The sequence below is a fragment of the Sesamum indicum genome, linkage group LG3, assembly GCF_000512975.1.
Source record: "Sesamum indicum cultivar Zhongzhi No. 13 linkage group LG3, S_indicum_v1.0, whole genome shotgun sequence".
In the NCBI taxonomy this organism is placed as follows: domain Eukaryota; kingdom Viridiplantae; phylum Streptophyta; class Magnoliopsida; order Lamiales; family Pedaliaceae; genus Sesamum; species Sesamum indicum.
Genome location: NC_026147.1, coordinates 13,915,987 through 13,943,188, shown reverse-complemented (window position 1 = coordinate 13,943,188; position 27,202 = coordinate 13,915,987). Strand labels below are relative to the sequence as shown.

The 27,202-nt window shown below is 34.0% G+C and overlaps 4 protein-coding genes across 4 annotated transcripts; 2 read left to right on the top strand and 2 right to left on the bottom strand.

The window, feature by feature from the left end:
* LOC105158331 (ethylene-responsive transcription factor ERF003-like) lies at positions 854-1,762 on the bottom strand. Its single transcript, XM_011075054.2, has 2 exons — positions 1,535-1,762; positions 854-1,458 (listed from the first exon to the last, which is right to left on the bottom strand). The coding sequence occupies exons 1-2, from the start codon at positions 1,615-1,617 to the stop codon at positions 1,026-1,028; spliced, it is 516 nt and encodes a 171-aa protein (XP_011073356.1). The 5' UTR covers positions 1,618-1,762; the 3' UTR covers positions 854-1,025.
* On the top strand, positions 6,492-12,907 carry LOC105158330 (nuclear pore complex protein NUP96). The gene is made up of 6 exons (XM_011075053.1): positions 6,492-6,647; positions 7,137-9,765; positions 10,146-10,269; positions 11,239-11,387; positions 11,916-12,013; positions 12,538-12,907. The coding sequence occupies exons 2-6, from the start codon at positions 7,198-7,200 to the stop codon at positions 12,731-12,733; spliced, it is 3,135 nt and encodes a 1,044-aa protein (XP_011073355.1). The 5' UTR covers positions 6,492-6,647; positions 7,137-7,197; the 3' UTR covers positions 12,734-12,907.
* LOC105158328 (deSI-like protein At4g17486) lies at positions 15,427-17,710 on the bottom strand. The gene is made up of 3 exons (XM_011075052.2): positions 17,406-17,710; positions 16,790-17,077; positions 15,427-15,858 (listed from the first exon to the last, which is right to left on the bottom strand). The coding sequence occupies exons 1-3, from the start codon at positions 17,536-17,538 to the stop codon at positions 15,602-15,604; spliced, it is 678 nt and encodes a 225-aa protein (XP_011073354.1). The 5' UTR covers positions 17,539-17,710; the 3' UTR covers positions 15,427-15,601.
* Positions 21,814-24,379, top strand: LOC105158326 (uncharacterized protein At2g39795, mitochondrial). The gene is made up of 3 exons (XM_011075049.2): positions 21,814-22,138; positions 23,611-23,930; positions 24,044-24,379. The coding sequence occupies exons 1-3, from the start codon at positions 21,932-21,934 to the stop codon at positions 24,204-24,206; spliced, it is 690 nt and encodes a 229-aa protein (XP_011073351.1). The 5' UTR covers positions 21,814-21,931; the 3' UTR covers positions 24,207-24,379.

The window sequence follows — 27,202 nt, the reverse complement described above, 5'->3', positions numbered from 1 at the left end:
ATTCACAGTGCACCCACAAAAAACGACAAGCTCTCATCCATGTCTGGACCATGACATACAAGTGAAAGAAATAGTAATTTAGTTATTACATCATTGATAGTTGTTAACATCTTTTATTCCGTTAAAATTGCGAAAACAAACTTGGTGCTGTGGTTTTGATGCTTAAATTGTCAAATGAATGCGCGTGGTGAGATTTCCTTTCCCCCCCTCTTTCAATGGCTTTTTGGACAGTATCAAACCCAGAGATTGGATATTGTCCCGTTTTGGAAAAACACAAAGGTTGATAGCTGAAATCGCTGTTTGGTCAAAAAGAGAAAAAGTTAGTGAGGAGCAGCTGTTTTCTGGTGAAAACTAAGACATAAAGCTAGCGACAAAAAAGACCCCTTTGTTTGTCCGAAATGCAGCATCGGCCATTATGAATGCAGCCCCTGTTTTCTCCAAATCTATTCACATTCATCCTCTTAAAACATCTTATTTTGAATTTCAATTTCACTTCCATTAGGCAAAAGTTTAATTTATTCTCAATTTTAAGGTACTTATATAGTTGGATTAAGTGTCGTGTAAAATCTTGATCAGTGAATCTATTAAAGGCGGATGCACTCTAAAATTGAATTGTCGATGGATGTTAATTGTTTAAATGGTTCTTGAAAGAAATTTTTACTAAAATCAAGTTTTGTCACAACAAGTATTTTATATGTCTAGATTGCTATCTTTTTCTTAGACTATGTCTCGGTTTTATGACAAGTATAATAAGTTCGTTGTGTTGTTAATTTTGATATGAGCAAACGCACAGTTCGAACTAAAATTTCCCAGCAAACTTAAAGTAGAAGTGGAATGGTATCAAATGAGGTGATGACAAGAACTGGAATCTTGAACTGATGATGATATATATTTGACATTTCATCTGCCTACCTACTTACAAGATGTTCAGCACTGCCATGTTGGTCCGAACAAGGAGTAGTGGAAGTAAATAAACTTCAAAAAAAAAACACTAGTAGATAGCATACAGTTTCCCACTGCAATTTTCAGTTCTCCATGACTGAACAAAGCTCAACTGACCCATAGTCCAACAACTCCTGGATCATCTGCTCAATGTGGTCGTCTTCAAGACACTTGAATTGCTCGACATTCTTACCTGGGCTATCCCAATTACTCCCCCCGCCCTTTTGAACGTTCTTCTTGTCAGTGGGATGATCAAAACCCGGACACTGCTGATCTGGTTCGTGGACCTTGTTCAGAGCAGGTTTCTGGGCCAGTTTCAGAGACGTCATTTGGCATTTCTGCAGCTTAGCCATTAGAGTAGCCGAAAGAAACCGGCCCGACGACGACTGCGGCTCGTGCGCGTTGTAAGCGAAGTTTGTGCGCGCTCGAGGGCCGCACATGATCCTCGCGGCCTCGTCATACGCCTTTGCTGCGTCCTCCGCCGTCTCAAATGTGCCTAGCCATATTCTCGTCTTTCTGAACACCAAAAGAAAAGTTAGAACTCATAAGTGGGGAAATTTAACAAACACTTGATGAGGAAAAGTGACTTTACAGCAACGGGTGGCGAATTTCGGACACCCAAGATCCCCAGTGCCGCTGGCGAACTCCCCGGTACCGTTGTTGCGGTCTAGGCATGGCGGGTTCCGGCCAAGTGCGAAGGCCGTTGCAAAGTGTTTGTGATATGTCTCTGAGAGAATTCACAATGGTAGCTGATATATACAGTGTGGGGAGGAGTTGATGAAGAGCTGAGGCCTGAGAAAGAGGGGGTATATGTATGCACACTTTGCGGCCTTCATCTGCCAATTAAATATGATAATGGCCCACTATATGTTTCACACCCTTCATCCTTCCTTTCCAATAAAAGGGTTAAAAACTTATGAATCTTGAAATTATTTTAATCACATAAATTTCGTACAATCGTGTTGACTCGTTACGATCAGTACATCTACACCTCAATTTAAACGCCAAATCAAACGTCTGCACCATAAACGAGTTTTAAATTACAACACGTTCATAACACATAACGAGTCAGACCGACTTTATTACCACATCGTTAACGTGCAGACACAGTAATTTTCACTAAAGATTAAATGTATCTTGATGAAGATAGAGGGTTTTCATGACATATATAGGGGAATGGCATCACCATTTTTGGATGTATGAACAGTGCAGTAGACAGAGATAGAGCATCTATTATATTAGTACAGAAGTGGGTGATCACATCGGACATTTTGGGACTTACTAAACATAGGAAAACCTGCCCATGTGCCTCACTGTAAGGTCAAGACTCAAAAGACTATGTCATGAGAAAACTTTGCATGTCATGCATTTGTTGGGTTGTGGTTGCAATTTTTGACTCTTTTATTCCTAATTCTATTAGTACTATGAGATTACACACAATCCAAGAGTGATGGTTTTTTGCACCCCCTTCATTCACTCCTGAGATTAGGCCACTCCCCACATGCATCTACCTATTTAGAAACATGGGCTTTTCTCTTATTTCATTTTTTTTTCAAGTCCTTTTTTTTATTATTATTTTTAAGTTTCTCTGATATTTTTCAATATTTCGTATCAGTGTATGGGATATATTGAATTGTGTTTTATAAAAGAATAAAATCACAATGAGTTTCTTTTATATTTGATATAATTACAAATACTCCCTCATTGTTTGGAATTATCAATACTGATAATATTTGATGAAATTATGTAACCTTTAAACAGAGGTTTGGAATTATCCACTTTGCCCATCTTGTAAGTTTTTCTTTATTAAAAACTTTTGAAAAATATAAAATATTCAGACTAGGTGGATGGAATTATTTAAAAAATATCCATTTAGTCCCTAAATAATTTCATAATATTTCCCAAAAAAAAAGTAAAAATTTGAATTCACAATTTATAAGGGCATTTTGATGCATTCATCACAAAAAAAATACTATGGCACTTATTTATCAATGATGCATTCCTAGGAACTTGATAAAAATTTGAGTAATTGTGGAAACTCATACATCACATGAACGAACCAATGAGTAACATTTTGCTGCAGGGATCATCAATAGCTAACACCACCTAATTGGATATAATTAGTCTCACACGAGGGTGAAACAAATTACATTGAATTTGGAAATTAAAATTTTTAAATCCTCGACAAAATATCTTTTGAATTTGTTTAGATAATTATATGTTATAAAGAAGTCCGTATTCTTAAAATTAGAGCTATTTCTTTTGAAATTTGACATAAGTATAAATATTTTTAATTATTTAAAAAATTATAAATTTTCTCTCAAATAAAAAAATAATTATATAATCCCAGACGGGAGATGAAAATTGCTACTTTACTTTTACTGAATTTTTTCTTTAAAAAAAGCAATTGCAAAAATACATATATATAAAAAAAGTGAGGATGGATAAAGTAAATAATTCTAGAGCATATTAGTCCATAAAAATATTTTAAAATTTTTAAAAAGTATATATAAAATTATAATCCATAATCCAAAAAATCATTTCGAGTAGTTCACTATAAAAAATTGAATAAAAATCTAACGGGAGCTAACGAAAATAGACTCGTCGTCAGACGGACGTTAAAATTAGGGGATATTTGTAAAAAACTTTCAAATAATAAAAATATATTTATAATTAGGTCAAACTTTAGGAGGAGTGGCCGTGATTTATTTTTATAATAAGAAAAAAGAACCCAAATTTAAGATTAAAAATAAAACCAAAATTTTAGTGTGCATGGAAACAATTTATATGAGAAAGAAAAAGGAAAAAGGAAGATTGCGCGTGCATTGAAGATCCCAAAGATAGGATGCATAAATTAATTAATGTTCCCCATCGTCCCAATTACTCAATGCTCTGAGGGCCACCTTTGTTCTTTTATTAAACCAAATTTTAATTTATTTTTTATCATCATATTTAATTTCCATCCTACCAAAAAAAAGACCAAGTTGCGTTTTTTATTTTTATTTATTTTTTGTTTTTTGAGCTATTTTAAAGTAAAAGACAAATCTACAAATATACTGCAACAAAAGATAATATTAATTTTTATGGAAATTATTAGTGACGGAAACTATACATAATGTCACATTTTATTGAGATAATAATATTTGTGGTCGCTATATTGTTACTGATTGTCTATAATAATAATAATTTTATGAACAAATTTTTGCACTCTTAAAACCATGAAAATTATTATAGTTGACAAAATAAAAGTTTTCTGTCACTTAATACATATAATTAGTGGTAATTTTAATATTATCACTTGTTTTATTTGTTTTGATAAAATGTTGAAAGTATTTAAATAATTGAAGGAGGGCATGGTAAAAATGGAGGTAATCCCCTTATTTAAGTAATTTTAAATGGGCCAAAGAGAAATTCCTTCCATAATTGAGGGATCTATTAAAAATAACAACAAATGCACGCAATTCAAATAAAATTCGGAAAAATAAATAACAAAATAATATGTACATGAAGCAACAATAGGGAGGCTAAATGCCACTCATGTCCGTTAATCTCTATTAGGTTTTCATGTATTTTTTTGTGGTGGATTGTGAATTATAAATACCATTTATTATTTAAAAAATTATTAATATTTTTTTGATTTTAACGATTGTCTAACAACTAACTGAATCCGTTAATCTCTATTAGGTTTTCATCTATTTTTTGTGGTGGATTGTGAATTATAATTTTATTTATTTTCTAAAATTTTTTGAAACTTTTAATGGACTAATAAGTGGATATTTTTTCTTACAGAATTTTAAAATCTTTCATCCACCTCGTCCAGTTTGTTTTATAATTTGTTTTTAAGAAAAAGACAACGAAGATAAAAATCAATCAAACATCTGGGGGGATATATATACAAATTTTCAAACAACACAAAAATATTTGTAATTATGTCAAATTTCATGGTAGCTCATGGTAATTTGGCCTTTTATTTCATGGTATCATTATACTCAGATCTACTATTTTTTTTTTTATTTTTATACAAGTCATTGTTTATATAGATATCATGAAATTATTGGCAAAGATATATAAAAAAATACCTCTTTCAATTAAATTCTAGAATATACAATTTAAATAATTTAATTAACCATGAAATTTGAAGCTAGAAAGGTTAGATTATGTGTTTATTGTGTGTATGCATGTATGAACAAAAAATTCATGACACAATAAAGATCAATGTCAGTATTTATTGACTCAATTGATAAGAACGAAGCACTTTCAATCAGATAATTATTAATTTAATTTATACTTGTGAATAGCATATAAGTACCTTTACAAGCTACTTACGTATATAAGTGAAGCCATTCGAACTGTAAATAACCAAAATAATAATAATAATAATAAAGGTTAAAGACTAATTACATTTTGTGCCCTGTTAGTGAAGTCGCACCATATTTCATTGGTATAATATGAAAGGTGGGAATAAAGCCCATGGGCCATGCTTGCGTTCCCATTGTGGGCCAAGCCCGTTATTCCCGTAGGTAGGTTGATAAAATAAATAGGTAAATTGCATAACACCCCCTATATTTTAAAAAAATAGTACAAAATCCCTTTATATTATATTTATAAAGAAAAAACTCCAGTTTTATCTGATTCAAAATGAGAGTTTAAAATGATTTCAAATTTACCGTTTAGGAAAAGTACAAAGTATTAATTATTTTTTGTACAATTGTCAAAACAAAAAATGAATACATGTAATTCGTAAGGACCTAATAATTTTTTTTTAATTTTATTTAGATGTTGTACAATGGTGTCACCTCGACACGTGCATCATATGCATTGTTATTCTTGAAATTCTAAAAGAGAATATATATATATATATTAATTTTACATAATATAACATCGACACATTACATAAAATATGATACGAGAAGTAGCCAATAGCGACATCTCGATAAACTATGTAGTTGGCTGCCGTTGTTTTTAAAAATTTATACTATATATTAAGGCTCAAAGCACAATAAAAACTACTTTTGGCAGACAATATGTGATTTGACTAAAACAACCTTACTTTTATTTATTTTTTCCACAAATAACCATCATTTAGTTAATTAATTATATCAATAAATTTTTATTTGTGTCCGCTCAACGTTAATTTATTTTATAAAATTTGACCAATTACTAATTCTTTTTTGTTTTATTAAATTAAATAAATATAATAAAAATTTAAAATTCTACCCACACTTCGGGTATGAATTAATTACTAGTTTTATTAGGTCTATACCCAATACAGATATACTTTATATTTTTTGTAAAATTACAAATAAACCATTTAAAATTATATTATAATTATAACTACACCCTTTATTTAGAGAGAAAAAATTACACAAATACTCCTGAAAAATTTTACACTAACACTATATAGGAGGTATATGTATAGTTTTATAAAAAATAGAAGTTGTTTGTGTATTTGGATCTAATCAGGGGCTCAAATGTAATTTATCCTTCTATTTAAGCACTATACCAACGTGTTCTAAAGTGAAGGGGAAATTACGTATTTAAAATTTTAGCGAGCCATCCAAACAACCCCAAAGTTTTAGTCCATTTGTTTCTCTGCAACTTCAAAGCCCAAAACCCTTATGCCTCACTCCCGCCTAGTCTTGCTCTCTGCTTCATTTGCAGCTGAGTGAAGACGGAGCTCCGGGTGATCATAACTCAATTAAAAGGTTGAGTTTTCGTCGGTTGTGATTATTTTCCTAAAATATCAGTTCAAAATTTGTTAGGGTTTTTGCGCTTTAACGCATTACTATATTGTGAATTCTTTAAGGCATAAATGCAATGGTAGGGATCGTGTATCTCGTGATTCTAGGGTTTTTAGAAGACTGAATGAGCTGAATCTTTTAGGTTGAAGTTCAATTCTTTTATTGTTTTGAACGCTGTAGTTGCTTCTTTGCTCTCTGATTTAAGTACATCTCTTTATCTGTGTTGATTTCTTTTAAAGATTGCTCAAATGTATGATACAGTTGTGAATTGGTTAGCAATTATGTTTTTGAACAAATAGTTTCCAGGTGTTTCAGTTCAATGAACTCATTTTGCCAATATTTTAGATAGAACAGGGTTTTCGTAAAAGATTTTTGGCTTTGCCAATTGGTATCTGGTTCTATATGTTGATTGTGTCTTTCTCATGCTAATTTGAATATATGTGCTGTTATCAGTGGCTTTGGACATACTTTGGAGGACTGCGGGCTCCTTAGTTGAAGTTATTCTAAGTCAAGTATGGAAGTCGATGTAGGGATAATAAAACCCATTCCTGTTCCTCTGTCTCAGTCCAAAAGAAGAAAAATTTCTATGGGTAGTGCAGACACTGCTCTTTCATGGCAGTTGTTGCCTGAAGTTGAAAATTCTTTACCAACAGTACGATCTTCTGATTACTATACAAAACCTTGCTTAAGCGAGTTGGCTATTCGAGAGTTTATGAATCCTGGTTATTGCAGCAGAGTCCAAGATTTTGTTGTTGGAAGGGTTGGATATGGACATGTAAAGTTTACTGGGGAGACAGACGTTAGATGCTTGGATTTGGAGAGTATCGTCAAGTTCAATAGATGTGAAGTTGTCGTATATGAAGATGACAGTTCCAAGCCCTTAGTTGGCCAGGGTCTTAACAAGCCAGCTGAAGTCACCTTACTACTTAAGGCAAAATCCTTGAATAATTTGACTGAGGATCACTTGAGAGAAATTGTGGGTAAGTTGAAGTGCAAGACAGAGAGTCAAGGGGCAGAATTTCTTTCATTTGATCCAATTCAAGGTGAATGGAAATTTTTGGTGCAGCATTTTAGCAGATTTGGCCTGGGTGAAGAAGATGAAGAGGATATTCCGATGGATGACGTGTCTGCGGAAGTTCAAGAGCCTGCAGGCATGAATTGTAGTGAGGCATCAGATGTTGATGAAGAAACTGTTTCAGTGAATGGGACTCTACTTTCACATTCTCTTCCTGCTCATCTTGGTCTTGATCCTGTGAGGATGAAAGATTTGAGGATGTTGTTGTTTTCTGCCAAGGAAGATGAGGTAGAGGATCTCAGCGGCATGCTTTCACATGACAGTCCACCTTTTGCCAAAGAATCTTCTAAATCTCCATTACATCATTCCTCTAGAAAGACAGTTCGCAAGATGAATACCCCTCATATTCGCAAGACTCCATTAGCTTTGATAGAATATCATCCTGGAAGTTTCAGCTCTAACTCCCCTGGAGCCATTTTGATGGCTCAACAAAATAAAGGTTTGCATCTAACAGCTCCAAAATCTGAAGGGTTTCTGCTGGACCTTAAGGACAAAACACCACTAACTGGAAGTCATTCACGTAATATAGTTGATGCAGCATTGTTCATGGGTAGATCTTTTCGAGTAGGATGGGGCCCGAACGGTATGCTTGTTCATTCTGGAATGCCTGTTGGTAGTGCTGATTCTGGAATTGTATTATCCTCTGTGATCAATGTTGAAAAGGTGGCGATTGACAAAGTGACAAGAGATGAAAGCAATAAAGTTAGGGCGGAACTCACTGATTTATGTTTCAGCTCTCCCCTCAATCTTCACAAGGATTTAGATCATGAAACAAAAAAACTTGAACTGGGAACCTTTGGATTGAAGCTTCAAAAGCTTGTCTGTAATCGCCTGACTCTTCCTGATATTTGTCGGAGATACATAGACATCATTGAGAGGCAACTAGAGGTACCTACTTTGTCACCTGCTTCTCGTATTTTGTTGATGCACCAAGTACTGGTTTGGGAATTAATTAAGGTTCTCTTTTCCTCGAGGAAAATGGGTGGGCAAGTGAAGCCTGTGGAAGATGAGGAGGAGGATATGATACCAGATGGGAGGGAAAGTTGTCCAGATGTTGACCAGGAAGCACTTCCACTTATTAGGCGAGCAGAATTCAGTTATTGGCTGCAAGAGAGTGTTTACCATCGTGTGCAAGAGGAAGTTAGTTCACTAGATGAGTCAAGTGATTTAGAACATATATTGTTGCTTCTCACTGGTCGGCAGCTGGATGCTGCTGTGGAACTAGCTGCTTCTAGAGGGGATGTAAGACTATCTTGTCTTTTGAGTGAGGCTGGTGGATCCCCAGCAAATCGTGCTGATATCGCTCATCAGCTTGATCTTTGGAGGAAAGATGGACTGGATTTTAGTTTTATTGAGGAGGATAGGGTCAGGCTTCTTGAATTACTTGCTGGCAACATTCATAGAGCCTTACAGGGTGTAAAAATTGACTGGAAGAGGTTCTTAGGACTGTTAATGTGGTATCAGCTTCCACCTGACATTTCATTGCCTGTTGTCTTTAACACCTATCAGAAGCTTCTTAATGAGGGAAATGCTCCATATCCCGTTCCAGTTTACATTGATGAAGGGCCAATAGAAGATGCGAGCAATTGGGTTGTTAACAATCATTTTGACCTTGCTTATTATCTTATGCTTCTCCATGCCAGACAAGAAAATGACTTTGGAGCTTTGAAGACCATGTTCAGTGCCTTTGCCTCAACAAATGATCCACTTGACTATCACATGATATGGCATCAGCGTGCAGTTTTAGAGGCCATTGGCACTTTCAGTTCTAATGATCTTCATGTTTTGGACATGGCATTTGTTTCGCAGTTGCTCTGTCTTGGGCAATGTCATTGGGCCATCTATGTGGTGCTTCATATGCCACATCGTGAAGATTATCCTTATCTGCAAACTGCTGTTATAAGGGAAATCCTCTTCCAATATTGTGAAGTTTGGAGTACTCAGGAATCACAATGGGAGTTCATTGAAAATCTAGGCATTCCTTCGGCATGGTTGCATGAAGCTTTGGTGAGTTGGTTCCTTGAAGCAGTTATTTCTTTGCATGAAGCCATCTATGATAATGTTTCTTGAGTTCCTTTCTTTTATGTTTCCAGTGTCTTTTGAGACTGCATATTTGCATTACATAAATAATGACACTTGGAATGTGGCCTGCATGAACTTACTTTTGCTGTTGAAACTATGATGTGCCAGCATTATGGTGTTTTGCTTCTACTGATGATTATTGCTCCGGAATTCTTACTCATGGGTTTCTCATTCCCCCCCCCCCCCCCCCTTTTCTCCTCTCCCCTGCACCTCATCTTTACTTCTACTGATGATTATTGCTCCGGAATTCTTACTCATGGGTTTCTCATTCCCCCCCCCCCCCTCTTTTTCCCTCCAACGTGCAGGCAATATATTTCAGTTACATTGGTGACCTCTCAAAAGCTTTGGATCACTTTCTTGAATGTGGAAACTGGCAGAGAGCCCACTCGATATTCATGATTTCAGTTGCTCATTCTCTGTTTTTGTCAGGTAGAGAGCTTATCGAATCCTTTTTGGGGCATATTGATCTTACTGTGTACATGCAGTTGTCTCTCATTGATCCGTATGGTTCTATTTAATTGCTGTTTACTGTAGAGATACTCTCCTTGTACCACTGTTTGTTTGGGAGAAATTGATTTCCAGGCAGCTGGAAATTCTGAAGATCACAAATGTGAAAGTTGACATCTGTCATAGAATTTCTATTATCATTTGTTTTTGACAATAAGATCTAATTGTAATAAAGAACAGTGGAGGAGAATCAAAGTGTCTCTCCACAATTCACCACCCAAAAGTGTGATATGACCATTTTGAATTCAGGCTCAGGAATGTCCAATACCTGCCTCAAGTCTTATTGAAGCAATATATCTTGAACAAATATGTACCTATCTCCCTCGAACACCATGTTTACTGAAACTATTTCCAGTAAAATTAGAGCAATGTTGGAGTAATATTAACATGAGACATTCTAACATGCTTTTGTTAGTAGAACCGTCTGCTAATTTATTATTGAATGAGTTTCTGGAGGAACATGCTAAGCTTTTATATATGTGTGTGTATATATATTGTGTATAATAGGGTTATTTTCCCATCTCCAAAGTGGATCTGCTCTATAGAGAATCACATATGCATTGATACAGTGGTTTATGAGTGAAAGTTGAATTTTACTGTTCTGATTCTTTAGGTTTTGGAACTTTGATTTGGAACAGTTTGCAATAGTGCCTGGTTCTGTTGGCTGCACTGACTATGCATATTTGTTGATGTTGGCACATTAGGTGCAGACTGCCTTCTAGGTGGCAATAATCTGCCTGTATTTAAGTGCTCTACAGATAGTTGTTAGAGTAAATTTGCATGTCCAGAAATATATTTCATTACCTCAGAATGTTATTTCTGTTTGCATCACTATACTCCTGGTTCCACCTTTAGGACAAAAAGATAGTGATTTTGATTAATATCTGGCAGGAAAACATTCAGAGATATGGAGGCTTGCAACTTCAATGGAGGACTATAAGTCAGAAATTGAAGATTGGGACCTTGGTGCGGGAATTTATATTTCATTTTATTTATTAAGAAGTTCCATGCAGGAAGACAGCAACACCATGACTGAACTGGTATAAATTTGTGTTCTCTTAGCTTCAGAATTAGTTGTGCCTCATTATTGAGAGTGTATTTGATTTGTTACTTTTGGGAGCCCATTGAGCTCAAACTGAATGCTCTTCATTTGCATATCATATCAGTCCGACACATTTTTGTTTGAGAATACTTCACATTGTTCTAAGAGCTAGCTGACTTTTCACATAATAATCTTTGCCGCTGTCATCTTCCAAGTATTAACTGTTAATCCACTTTTCACAAAATTTAGATGAATAAGGAGTTAGTTAAGGGATGTTATCTTAAGTTCGATGAAGCTGGTTTCATTGACCTACTATTGCTAGATTAGCAGTCTCAATGATTTTCTTCTACTCGATTCTTAAAATATTATAGGGTTACCAAATGCCAACAGTCCTTTTGTTTATCTGAGAACAGAATATCAATGATAACTTTGAAAGGCAACAAAGAGCATTATAAATTCCCATCTATTATAATATTCAGTAGACATTCTTCAATAATTTCTAGGCAGCTGATCATATTTTTTGCAGGACACTCTTGAGAACAAAAATGATGCTTGTTCAGACTTTATTGGTTGCCTAAACAAGTCTTTGGCAGTTTGGAGCAGCAAATTATCAGTTGATGCAAGGTATTGATATTTATTCCTACGATGTAAACCTATAAGCACCTGCAGGTTCAAAGTTTGGCTCTGATATCATTTCAGTACGTCTTTTGATTTGTTTGGAATTGCTTTGCCCTAATTATTTGTTTCAACTTTAGAACAATTAACATTTAGCTTGTTTGTACACCTGTGTCATGGTTAATAATTTATAGGGTTGTTTGTCAAATAGTCTTTGTCTTCTACTTAATAAATCAATATGATTTAATGAAGTTTTTTTGTTGTTGCTCTAGTTCTGAAGAAGTAGCTTTAATTGCTCGCTTGACGACTCTTTTTATGCTTGCATGTGTGCTATTTACTTGTTCAGTTGATGAATGAGTAGTGTACTGGCGTCATCTTTGCTGTAGTTTTATTTTTTAAAAATTCCACGGTTCAACCATAATATGTTATCTGATATCCAAAAGATCCAGCTTTCGTTTTGGTTTACCTTGTTCACTTCTTGATTGATCCCATTCAAGTTGGTATATATCCATTCTAATATACTCATATCTCAGAGTCGTGTACTCAAAGATGGCAGAAGAGATCTGTAGTCTGCTTCTTTCCGACAGCGGTGAAGGTTCAACAGGCGAGGCTCAGCTAAACTGCTTTGACACTGTTTTCCGTGGGCCTATGCCCGAGGACCTCCGGTCATACCATTTGCAGGATGCTGTCTCACTTTTTACATGTTATCTTTCAGAGATAGCACAGTAATCCATTTTCCCACACACGCCTTCTTCTGATAGAGTTTTGTAATTGCGGAATGCTGTTATATGGATCTGAACTGCGGCGTATGTTTTTTTGGTGCTCACATTCGAGTATCTTGGATATTTCATTGTTTTGCAGAATTTTTCTTCTTGATGGATTTGAGATAGAAAGTTGAGTGCCCTGTTTGTAGACTAGTTTTTCTTCCCCCCCAAATCTATATTGTAAGATTCTTTTTGTTGATTATAAAAATCCCCACATGAAATCTTAATCCTTTTGTTTTCTGGTGTGATTGTGTACCAAATTCCCAGTAGTTGTCTGGTGTAGCATATTTATCTGATGTATATATGGTCACCGTCTCTGTAACTATATTTCCAGTTACTTTGGACAGTATCAATAATTGAGCAGTTCCAAAGATTTCTGGTTTTAGTAATAATCTCAATTAATTATTTCATTGATTTCATTTCTCTTAACTTCTAAGCAGTCATAGCTTAATACTCACAATAGGGAAAAACCCTATAAAATAGCTTTTTGTGCCTCAATCAGAGGATGTCTATCATTTATATGCATTACTTACTAAGACTCTGGATAAAGTCTGATAGTTTAGCTAATGAAAATGCTTATTTATTACTTTTGTACTGAGAAAAGATTGGATAATTTTGACACCGTTCACAAGAGCTAGAACATTAGTCGGAGATCATAAATCGCTTGTATGAATAATTAAAATTGACCCAAATCAAACCTCATTCTTCTGACTGATTCGTACTTACCAACTAAGTTAACCATGTAGAGATTTGGTGATGGTGGTAGATGAAAGTGGGGCTTGTTGCAGGTATCTTTTTGGACTTTGGACATGCTAAAAACAACAGTATTGGAGGCAAAATAAAACCAGTGGTTGGTAAACAGAAAAAGTGCAATGATTGGAGCTATGAGTTGTTAGAAGAAAACATGTTTTTAAAGGCTGGGAATATGATGAACTGTGTCCATACAATACTTTGTTCAATTTTTCTTCACTATATAGTTTTAAAATTTTATTATAATCTCTTCAACTTTGTCCATACAGATTTCGATGTTACAAGCGCTAATCTGGAGGAATCTCTATATCGATACTCTTTTTGAGGTAAATCTGCACTAAAAATATCATAAAGTTTTTGGATTTAATACAATTTACCCTTATAATATTATAAATGAATATATTACCATTCTGAAAAAATAAAATAAAAAATACCTGCTTGTCTTTTCTAAAATAAAGTCATTTATCCCCTCCCCCATTTTTAAAACGACTAGGAGGTAATTTAATTTTTTTTTTCATAAAAGGTATTTTACACGTATTCCATATCATAAGGAATTACTTACAATTTTTTTCAAAAGTTTGCAGCCAAGTTGCTTTAAAATTTGTGCAAGTCCAAAGAAGTTTCGAGAGCAGATTACTTTCAATTAGAATTCACATACTTTGAAGTGAAATTTGTTTTTGGTATTTGCAATTACTTTTGACATTTTCTTTTCCTGATTTTGGGTGTATATTATCAGGGATTTTACAGTAATTTTACTCAATCTAGTTATCTCCACCTTAACAAATGACTTAACTTAAAGGTTAAGACTGATGTCTCGTGATTAAATTAAAAATTATGGTGTTTATCTCATTTAATTTAAATTTATTATAATGTGTATTTATTTTATATTGTAATATCAATTTATATTATACTATAACTTTATTATTCGAATCTATATATATTTCTCAATCTATTGATATTGATGCAATATGTAATCCACCTCGATTCATTTTCTAACTATGGTTGACTCAGATAAAATTAACTTTATCTTTCTACCCTTCTGCCTAAATTTAAACCCATCATATGAGTGTAACAAGAAAATTGATAGTAGAGCTCACATTTTGCTGAAATTTGCTGTTATATTATTTTATTTAGGTAAATTGCAGTCAACTTTCCTACAATTTGACATAATTATAAATATTTCTTTGTTATTTGAAAAATTACTAATATCTCCTGATTTTATCAATTATCTAACAACTAGCCCAATTTTTTAATTTTAGTTAAATTTCCATCAATTTTGTGATTGAATGACCAAAATACCCTTGTAAAGTATAAATTATAATTTTACAATTTTTTTTATTTTTTTGGACTAAATGGATACTCTTTTTTTACAGATTTTCAAATTTTCCATTCATCTTGTCCATTTTTTTTAAATACAACAAATGGTAAAGCTGGCAATTCAAAACCTTCATTCAAAATTAAATAATTTCATCAAGTATTAGGGAGGAATCTGCAATTTTTCAAACAATAAGAAAGTATTCATAATTATGTCAAATTTAAAACAAATTTGATATAATTCATCCTTTTAGTTATGTAATGAAAGTCTTCAATTCCAACTAACTTGTCTAACTTCTTGGACCTAAGACATTGAATATAACATCATTATGCTACTCATATATTATATGGTATAAGAATCATAGTTCTCTAGCTATCCAACTAAAATAATCACTTAAATAAACGCTTAATGGATCTATGGGACCATGATACCGTCAATATTTACATTAATTACACGATAAATATATTACATCTGTCATATAATTGATGGTGCAAAGTTCAACACTTGCCATATGATTGGTAGCTCGGTTCAACCAGACCTGATCTGAATATTGACAATGGCATTATGTCAAATTATTACCCACATACAGAACAAAGAAAACACAGGAAATTCCATTATCAGTTGATACCAATGTGCATGTACAGATCTTTCCAGTAACTGCTTCTCATTATCAGAAACAAACTGTTAGCATTATAAGATTACGAAAAAAAAAAAAAAGAACTATAGCCTCTGTAAAATAATTGCCATCATCATCAGCGCTTGAGACCTCTACTTTGTACCTGAATCAAGAATCAAAGGCGGAGACGGCGGCAAGGGGCTTCTGCTACGGCTGCCGATGGTGGCTGCTAACGGAGGAGAACAAGAAGAAGAAGTTGATGAACCGGTGGATGAGTTAGAGGAGTACCGGTGCGAGCGGCTCCTGAGCTGCTTCTTCTCCACTGCTGCACATGCCTTGTCTTCAATCTTGTGGTGCCCAACTTTTGTGGCATTTAAGCTCACTGGGATTATGCAGTGGCAGAGCAAACCTAGACAACAAACAACTATTAGCAAATTGTGAGGTAGGGAAAATTAAACTTTAATAATAGTGGTGGAACTATGGTATGAACTCTTAGATGCATTGAGTGTGTTGCATATGGTTTCATTTCTTGCCATTGGAACGACGAGTTAACGGTGAAACTCCTCACTCCTGTACTCTAATGGTTATCAATAAGTCGAGCACAACGGGAGTAAGAATCCTTCAATTAAATTTTCCCAATCCCACATTGACTTATCTAATTTAATTATATAATTCCATACTATCATCTTGAAAATAATAGTGGTTGAAAGTAAATGGTACCTGGTTCAAATAGAGGCTTTTATGGGTACCTTTTGAAAATTAAATTTCTATTTTAGAAAACAAAATCCTATTTTAGGACATTCTAAGGCTATAAAAATTGAAAATTTGCTAAAAAAATAGCATAATGATCATAAATAGTTCCAACAATTCACACACACAGGGTAATTGCATGTACCCTCCTATGAAAATACTAATAGACACAAAATTCTCGTAAACGAATAAAATGGTTAAATAGCAACTCGACTGTCGAAATTCCAGAAAAAAAAAGAAGTTCGTTGTTTCCTGCACCAAGGATTTCTTTTCTTTTTGCCTATTACTATTTTCAGAGGGAATCTGTTGCGTTTAACCCTCACAAACACACTTAAACACTGGATTGGATTTTCTAATTCAATTCATGGATCTTCTATTTCATTCTACATGAACACGCCACCTGTATAAACACAACGTCATCAATCTTATATAAGGAAAGTTTTTATACATAGATATGAAACGGAATAGAAGATGCAGCCGAAATTGCAATAGGAAATCCAATCCACTTAAACACCATTGAAATTGATTGAAACTGTGCTAGCAAAGAACAAAGATAGAAAAATATCTATGCAAATGCAAGCAGCAATTACCTATCCTGGCGAGGCGATTAACCCAGTTGGGGATGGGATTACCGGTGAGCTTAATGCAGGCATCGTCGCAGAAATGGTTGCAGTTCTTGGTGATGAGATTATAGGTATCTCCCCTGTATTTCTCCGCCAGCTCCTCCATCACTCCTCTCACCTCTCCAGGAGTCATGTCCGTCCACCCAATCAGAATCGACTTCCTGAATGTGAACCCATCACACTGCTTTGGCTCCCCCTCAAAAATCCCTGTGGTCGGATGCTCATGAGCTCCAAATGCATACTCCACTCCATGAACTGCCCACAAATCCCATTTCAAATATTTCAAGAAAACAAAAAACCACAATCTTGACTACTCAATGTTCAGTCAAATTGGAGTAAACGGATGCAGTTCGTTACATCATTCGATTATCTGTCGCAACGTTACCATTTCAACAACGGCTCATTGTTCAAAGCAATCAAGAAAATGGGGGCAGTGAGATCTTGAGAGGTTTTTATGTTCATCCAGCAGCAGAATTCTCACATACAGATCTATTTAACTTCTGATTCCACTTTTCCAAGAATCAAAAACTCGAATTCAAGAAATGGGATGAAAGGGAGGAAAGATTCGATTGATAGTACTCACCTTGAACGCCAGAATGGTAGACTCCAAGTCCAAACCAGTAAGCATAGCCATTCATGGAGGTAAGATCATAGACATTGAGATGAACAGGGACTGATCCACGCCCTTTTTCAATTGAACTTTTCAAGCATAACATTGCAACAGATCAATGAAATATCAAATTCTGCCAAACGGGTCTAGATTTCTCACAGAAAAAAAAAAACAAGAAAAGAAATAATTTTTTCACAACCCTTTAATGCATAGCCATAACCACTAAGCTGTAAATGAGAAAACAAGGAAGTTCAAAAAATTCAAATTTTAGAAAATGGGGGGGGGGGGGGGGGCAAGAGAGTAGAGTAACTGAGGCATATCAGTTGCCGCAGTGTCAACTTTTGGCGGAACGCTGAAGCATATAAAATCTGGGATTTGTAGAGAGAGAGAGAGGAAAAATAGGGGCAAGAATTTGGTGGAATTACTGAAAAAGGGCGAAGAGTGTGAGGGGTTGGGATCTGAGCTGGTGGGGTTTAATTAATTAATTTTGTTAATTTGAAAAAAATAATAATGTCCTAGGAGAAAGAAACGTAAGGTCATTATGAAGCATAGTGGGAGTGTGTTTCTTTGTGTAGTATAATATTAGTGTAGTGGTGGTTCTAATGGACCACTCCATTTAATTAATTACATGGAATACTACTATGGAATGATGATCTGTGATTATTATTTCTCTCTCTCTCTCTCTCTCTTTTTTTCCTTTTTTTTTTGGTTGGGAACTTGGGATAAAGGGTTTTTGTTATTTTATGTTTATATATACTATTATTAAAAAAAATATTATCAATTTAAAGTGATGGTTTTGATACGACTATATTATTTTATTTGTGATTCAAAAATTATTTTTATATGAAAATTAATTTATTCAACTTTCAAAATTTTTTGTAAATTTAACTACCTAATTGATATATTTATATTTTAAAACGTAAAAAATTATATATATGTATACAAAAATTATGTGTTACGATAGTCCGTATTAATTAAAAAAAAAAGATTATTTTCAATGATCAGATACTTCAGAAGTGGGGTCATTATAATAGTGGGCAATTTAAGAGAATGGAATTTTTTTTCCCTTTTTTAAGTAGATCATTATTCATATGAACTACTCAGAATTGATTCAGTTTGATATCCAAACAAAGCGTTGTTTTCATTTTTACTTTGTATAGTTAACTACTTGAAATTTTGGATTAGTGATATTGTCTATAGCAATGATCCCTTAGATCTTTCTTTTTTCTTTTTATAAATATGTAAAAGGTGATAATTAGATGAAAGGTATGTGTTGTGTGTAAAAATAACATGGGTTCAATAAATTTGAACTTTGGTATTGACTTGGGCCAACAAATAAAAGAATATGAGGAACGAAACCTGCAAAACAACACGTTAGCACTCCAATACTCAAGTTAATACCGTGTTTAAGAGATAATAAGCGTAAAAAATAAATCGTAATTAAGAATTGAAGTATGATGAACGAATTTATAAGAGAAAATCATGTTCAGAGTGCAAAGCGAGAATTGACAGCAAGAATTCAAGTCTGGAAGGTAACCCCTGTCTGGAGATCAAATCTGTATTATACTGGGGTGTCTTCCTCTAGTACGAGCCTGCACGGGCATCCTATTCTTAGACGGAATGGATAGAGGTTGTTAGGATAGCTATACTCAATTCTTATCTTTTGTTAATTTAGTCAATGCAAGTTAGTCCCGATATTGAGGGGATCCTTCATCCAGGAGGACTCATAATCTGCAGGGAGTCCTCCTTATCCAGGAGTTTGAGTCTTTGAGGGAACTGCCCTTGACGCGTGTCTTCCATGCCGACTAGGAGGTACACTTAGTGGTCCAGGTGTATGCCACGTGTGCCCTTGGGGAATATTTAAATATGGATTTTGGACCGGTCGTCACTGGTTGTTAGACCACATTCTTGGGCTAGATTTTTGAATATCTTAGGTGGTGGTATACCCCCTTCATAGGCTGTTGAATTGACTATGGGGGGTATTGGGCCCTTTTATCATTAAACCAGATTTCCTTGGACCACATACATCAGTATGAATTCCTCGTATAATATCAAAAGTGGTAGTCTTATAATTTTTCTTTTTCTTTACTTTTGTAAAAATCGTATTACATCATCACAGTATATCAAAATTGATACATAGGGTATTCATTTTTCAAAGCCCAATAAAATTATTCAACCAAATTAAAATAAAATCAACAGGTCAAAAGTGTTCAAAACCTGAAGAGCAAAAGGCCACCTCAAGCCCAATTGAGACTTGCTAGGAAACTAATTTAGTCCAAGCCGATTTTCAGCCAGTTGTTGGCCTAATTAGCTTAGTTGATATGCCCACCATCCTTTCCGCCTCGAATGATACATCATTAGGAGATAAAGTTTTGGAACAAAGCCATGTTGTCCTCAACAAGTAACTAATTTCCTCTTTCCTACTACGTAGCAGAGTATATTTTTATTTGTATTAAATATGGATGAAATGTCATATAATTTTATCAATATTATACTATGAAACTAGGCTTCTCAAATAATTCAGGAGCATCCAAATCATACTCAATTAATTCTTAAATTTTCTCATTCAACTCCTATAGATAGAGGTTTATGTAAAATTAAATAAGATAACTTGAAGATTGTCAACTCAGAAGCATTATTCACTCGTTTTCATCTCTTTTAGTTCACTAACTTGCAAAACCTATCATTTCCATAACACTCTATGGCTTATTCCAACATTTTCATTCACTTGGTCTACTAATTCTTGCATATTTCACTCATATTTTTGCTTTAATCTAAAATTTCCAATTAAAGAACGTAAAATTCGGGTAATTTTACAAAGGGGTAGTCGATTTTTTTGTATTTAAAGATAAAATTCATTATATTATTTGATATATTCAGAAATCAAATATCGATTTGAATATATTATTAATATAAAATGAGAAAAATAAATATTTGAAAAATAAACATTCATTCATATTTATGGAGACAAAATTGAGTATTTGATAATTAGTTGCACAAGACAAAATCATGTGGAGGAGTGGAGAAGAAAGGAATGTCGTACAAGATTGTTAAAAGAAGAAAAAGCATATAGTACATTGTTTAATGATTGACACTCCACCCATCATCACTGCCCTCCATTAATGGGAATCAACCTCTTGTTTGCTATTATTGCCAACAAAATCTTTTTCCTTTAATATAAAAAAATATCAAATTCTAATTGGATGAAATTCAACACTAAAACTCCGCTCACCTGAATTTTACTTTTTTACTATATTCATTTTAAAATTTAGATATAACTGTTGAATTTTGGCCCACGGCCCAACTCACCATGGGCTCTCACTGGATGGCAGCCCACCTTGCTACCGACCCATGACCCGTTGATCCGACCCAAAAACCCGACCCATGTTCTTCTTAACCCAAAATCCCTCTTTTTCTCCCTCATTCCACCCGATCGTTTTCTTCCTCTTTCTTCTCATTCTTGTTTCTCTCAATTCCAATTCCCATGGCCTTTGGGAATCACTCCACCGCCTCCTGCATTAATTTTCTCACCACTATAAATCTTTTCTTCCTCTTCTGATTTGATAAGCGAGAACCGAACGGACAAGAACAAGAGAAACCACAATCTTCTTTGTGAATCCTTTGTGAGATCATCTTCTTTGTGAAAATACTTAGTGTGTTGTGTGTATTTCTTAGTGAAGCCTAAGTAATCTTTGAGGGTCTAAGTGTCTTTGTGTCTTGGTGGCTTTGTGGGTTTTTACAATCGTGAGGGTTGCCGATTGGTAGAGCTTGGGCATTCGATTGCCGGGTTTGGCTTCTGAGCCATCTAATATTATTGCTTTCATATTGTATGGTTGATTTGTTATTTCATTATTGTATAAGGGTTTTACAAACCCATTATTATTTCTGTAATTGTCGATCTATTTAGGGTTCATCACTTTGGGATAAATTCCTAACAATAACAAATGATATGATATATAGTAGGATAAATTATATTGACACCTTTTGAGGTTATATCTAATTACACAAATATTTCAGACTTTTTGCAAAATTATAAGTATATTTTTTAAAATTATAATTGTAATTACAAACACACTCCTTATTTGTATCTCGTGGTACATTACAATAACTTTCCCTTTTATAATTTTATAAACGACAGGAAGAATATGTATAATTAGGTTTAACTTCATGGGTTGTCGATGTGATTTAATTATTAAGAATATGTATAAAATAATTTTGTAATTCTAATATATTTAAACATTATTTTTATACTTAATTATTTTTCTTTGGTAATTTTCTCATTAAAATGGTAAAGTTAAGAGTGGGACATGAAGCGGGCCGGAGTTGAGCCCAAATACCCGAAAGTACAAAATAAGGAAAATATATAAAATAAATAAAAAAAAAGAGAGAGAGGGAGAGGAAACAGTGTAAAATAAAACGGAAAGGGCAAAGCAAAACCCTCCTTAAACCCGTATCAGATTTTCGCGTTGAGGAACATTTTCTGCAACAATTCAGCCAAAATGGCTCATCGTTTGGTACGAGGATTACGAGGAGCTGTGAGAAATCTGATCCTTCTTCGACAGCAATCGGAACCCACCAATCAATTTCTCAAATCCTCAACCAGAAACTATGTGTCGGAGATGCGGAACTCGGCGTTCGAGGCCAATATTCTCCGCCTTATTCGAAACGAAATCCAGTACGAGCTCGATCATTCGCCTCCAGCTGAGGTATTGTTGCACTTGTGCGTGTGTGTGTGTGTGTTTTCTGTATTCACAAGCATTATTTATTTACTTACTTATTACCAGTATATGTTGTTTGTCAGCTCTTGTTGTTGTTGTTCTTGTTGCTATCTGCTTATACTGTAGACCCTTTGTTTAGTTTTGGTAATCGTTTGGGCGTTGGGAAGTTTGAGAATAGTTAGTTCTGAGCGCGATGTGCTTGTTAATTTAATCGAAAACAGAAACCGAATGGGAGACTGTTAGAAGCGAGGTCATGTTTTCTTGGGCTATTCTTGTGAATTAGTTGTGAATTTGTGGATAGGAATAGGTTGGTTTTTTCTGTCTGAGTATATTATTTGTCTACTATTTGGTAGGTTTATTTAGTATAATTGGATGAGACTTGAGGCAAACAAGCAAATCTACTTCTGTTAGTGCTTGTTTACTTCGAGTGATGGGATTATGTTAGTATAGATTAATGATGGATTAAATGTGGGATGAAATAAAAATTATAAAAAATTATCATACTATATACTTTGTTTACTTGTATTGATTAAATTTGGGATTAAAGTAATTTTATGCTTACTTGTAGTATTTATTTGGAAAAAAATAAGTGACAATTTATCAATTATCAAAATTACACTCCCATTAAAACCCATGACCAACAAATTTCTAAGAAAAGACGAAGGGGCTGATTTCTACAAGTTATGAAAAAAAACTGGTGGCAATAAGAACAAGCAAAAAATAATCACTTGAGCCCATGTAGATGGTGAGTACAAACCCACCTCAACAGGTGGGTTTGCTGTCACCATTTAATTACTAGTAGTAGCGGGCCTTGGTCATTAAACACGGGCCAGGCAAAATAAAAGTAAACAATTAATTAGTTAGGATTAGGCCGGATATCAAGCATACTCCATGAATCAAAAGGAAATTGATTCCTCTACGAGTTGAGGATTTTCATGGCATATTTTACTTCTATTCAGTATTATTCGTGTGTTGAGTAGTCTACAGCTTTCTGATACATTAATTTAGAGAAAATGGGCACATGACAAGTGGGGAGTTACTTTCTTTGCTCCTTGTTTTTCCACGGATGAGTTGATGGGTGGGGAGGGGGTGATTCAAGGATAAGGGTAGCTGGTTGCGAATGACAGCTGAAATTTGTTAATTAGTGGATCAGAGCACCAGACTGCAGTGGACAAGATGGACATATGATATTCTATAATCTAAGAGGTTGAAGGGGCAAAATGTGAGTTTTTACGAGTATAAGTACTGAATCTATAGATAGTACGCAATGTTTTCTGATATAAAAGTAGATCTTTACTTCTGCTATTGGGGAACAAAGTTCGTCACATATTTTCGGGTTTTATATGCTTTTCTTTCGAGTTTGCTCGCTTTTCCACTTTGCACTTTTATCTTCCTTCAGCAAAACCATTTCTTCAGCAGAAGTTTTGGAGATGGATGCCTAACCATGCCCATGCATACAGCCTGTGCCAGAATTCAATTCATTCATGGTTGATGAACGCCCTGGGGAACAGTGGATCCGATTAAGCAGGAAATTTGGAGAGAACGAGGAGATCAAAATTGAAGTGACTATGTTTGATGGATCTGTTCCCGTTAAAAAGGATGACGACACAGAGGATGAGAAGCTTCATGTTACTTTGATAGTTGATGTCTTTAAGGGGGAAGACACTGATGTATTGGAGTTTGTTTGCTCTGCATGGCCAGATAGCATTGAGATTCGCAAAGTATTTACGCGTGGGCATGATGGAATAAAAGATCAGCCTTACATGGGGCCCGAGTTCAAGTATGTTCCTCATCCATTCCTTTTGATATGCTGAATTACAGTGCTGATGTACCCTGGTCCTTTCAATACATCGTTGTGTCCCTAGCATTTAATATTTTTACTCTGATTTGCAGGGCCCTAGATGATGAACTACAGGATTCCCTCTATGATTTCTTAGAGGAAAGGGGTATAGACGATAAGCTGGCTGAATTTTTGCATCGGTATATGATGAACAAGGATAAAAATGAGTACCTACGGTGGATGAAAAATCTCAAATCTTGTATCCAGAAGAAATAGAGAAAACAAGTTAAGTTATCATTTCGCTTACCGGGGTTTCGTTATCATGCGAGCTATTGTTTTTGCTATCATAGTCCTGGAATACAATCAGCTGATGTTTTCCTGATGGTTCATGCTTGTAAGTGAAGATTGAATTATGAACATAAATGGAATTGGAATGGAATGTCTTTAGAGATTCTTGCATAGCAATTCTCTAGGTATTTGCTCCTCCTTTTCACTTTAAATTTCAGAAAGTTTGGCTCTGGTATTCATAGTTTAGGCATGTATAATGGTGTTGGAAAAATGGTTATGTTTCCTTCCATTTTTCCCATGCCAAGAAGACTGTCCGACTAGATCTGGGATGCAATGGTACTATGACTGTTTTGAGACCCGAGCACGAGAATATGGTTTTGATGGCATTAAACAACCAAAGCACGGGCAGAATTTTGCCGTGCAAAGTTTTGTCTTTCCAGTCTTTGTTCTTTCTCTTTTGGTATTACATTTATAAAAATTATTTTTATTAAAAACATATTTAATTTATAATATGTCAATTGAGTATAAATATAATTATTTATTTAACTTTTTTGTTAATATCAATAAATTTAATAAATTTTAATTAATTGAGTGATCTATTTATTAGTTTTAAACATATTAAATAAATTTTCTTAAATCATAAAAAATTCACATATGATTATATCAAATCTTGAAAGACAACAGTATAACTATCCTATAACTACATTAAACCCCTTAAAAATTAAAACCAAGATGACACTGTAGCCCTCTCACTCCCTTTACACCTGAAATTTTAAAGTTGTAAATGAAAATGTTGTTTTCATCAGAATTCATTGAGATATTATTAAACTTGATCAACTACAACACAATCAACAAATTAAAAATTAAGCCCAATTTCCAAACAAACGATCGTAATCCATCCAAATAAAATGATAAATTATACATTCTCCTTCAAATTTGAACTCATAATTTCTCCCAATAATAGTAACACAACAAATATATCTCTTGTACAATTTTAATTGTCTTTTCTTTGCATTGCCGTTTTAGTAATCTAGTAACACATTTCTCCGGTCCCATCAAAGGAAAAGCCGGCATAACATTGTACATCTGGCAATAAAAAGAACTAAAGAAATCATAGAACACTAGAACAATTTGATACGGAAATTACCCACATGTGTTATTATGTATTCATCCAACGACTGATAACTCGTATGATACAAATTTATAGAAAGAATAATTGGAACAATGTTCATAACTCAATCATGATTGAAACTGCTTTGATATCATACTCCTGAATTATTAATTTACAATGCTGCAGTCTTATTTACTTCATCATCCGGTTTATCACATCCACTTCCCTGGGACAGAGTCAACCCTAACATGTTTAATTTATGTTTTTTTATCTTAATATCGAATTTTGATTTTTACATTTTATAGTGTTATATTTTTTAATATTTTTCGTATGGCATGTTTTAATTTTATGAGAATATATAAAAATAAAATTATATTATATAGAGTTGTGCCACATACTCTAAATTTGTGAGATTTTAGATTTTTTGTATGACTTGTGTCTATATAGATGTATCCGTCCATCATAGTCTTTAATTTTTCAAATTGAGAAACCCTCCATCCATAATTAACTAATATACTTATTTGAATCAATCCAGTTATCAATTCTGTTATGGCTCATAATTTTAAAAAAAAATTGTCTGAATGAAAAGTTCAATGGAACGGTAAGAATTTTAAAAAAAAGTTTGTTTGAATGAAAAGTTTAAGGCAACGATCAGAATTTTAAAAAAAGTTTGTCTGAATGAAAAATTCAAGGCGACAGTGAAAATTTTAAAAAAGTATGTCTGAGTGAAAAATTCAAAGCAATGGTCAGAATTTCAACTGTCGAAAAGATACATTATGTAATGTGGCTGATCAGCCGCCTTCATTATTTTACTGTTCACTCAAATTGTCAAAACACATGAAATCATGCTAATACTAATTTGATTTGCTTCTTATCTTATAGGAGAATCGAAGCTCTGGGTCTGGGTCTTAACTTTGTTGAAAAACCTGAAGCAAACGGTGAGGCTGTGCAGCTTCTTCCAATCAAACTTGCACAAGAGTTGAAGCAGCTATGCATTAAGTTTCGTAGCTCTAATGAATTTACAGAAAAGTTTGTGCATCCTATTCTTCATAAATACACATTTGATGCAACTTATGTCAACATCAATATATATTTTTCGCCATGGAGCATGTACTTTAAGGTTCTTTAGTGAAAGGATTTTTCAAGCACAATATGCATGGTTACCCGTGACTTGATTTCACAATTTGCATTTCTGATAAATAAATAAACGGAACGACTCTAGTAATAAATTACCTAGCTTGGATAATATAGAGTCGAAATCTGTCAGCATTTAATTCAAGCTAATTATGGTCGACTTTTGAACCAACGAATTATTTTGTATACTAAAATTATAACATGCGGATAACTGATATCATCTAAAAAAATTGATCATGCACTTGTGATTTTTTCACGAAAAATAATCCTTCTATAAGCTTGTCTTTTCTAAAGTTTCTAATGACCCTATTTTCCATAATCGTTCAATTTTCTTAAAAATAAAAAGAATTTCGTGACATGAATTTTCTTTTATTTTGTTGAATGAATGAACATAATTTCTTGAGCAACACTCTTTATGATTTCCTCTATACACTTTTCAGATTTTCCTTTATACACCTTTCTGCAAAATTCCTTAAATTATATCCCAATTATGACTTTGTTAAAAGCTAAATCTTTCATAAAATTGTCATCTCTAAACCTATGTTTTCTCAAGCTTGTATTTCTTTTTTAAATAGAAAAGGGTAAATTATATTTTTGGTCCCATAAGTGGATCCGATTCCAATTTTAATCCCATACTAAGGACAATTCGCATATTTGGTCCCGTACGTGGACTTTTTTTTCAATTTCAGTACTAGATGGGGATTTTCGTTAGAAGTTAACAGCAACTGTTGAAATTCGT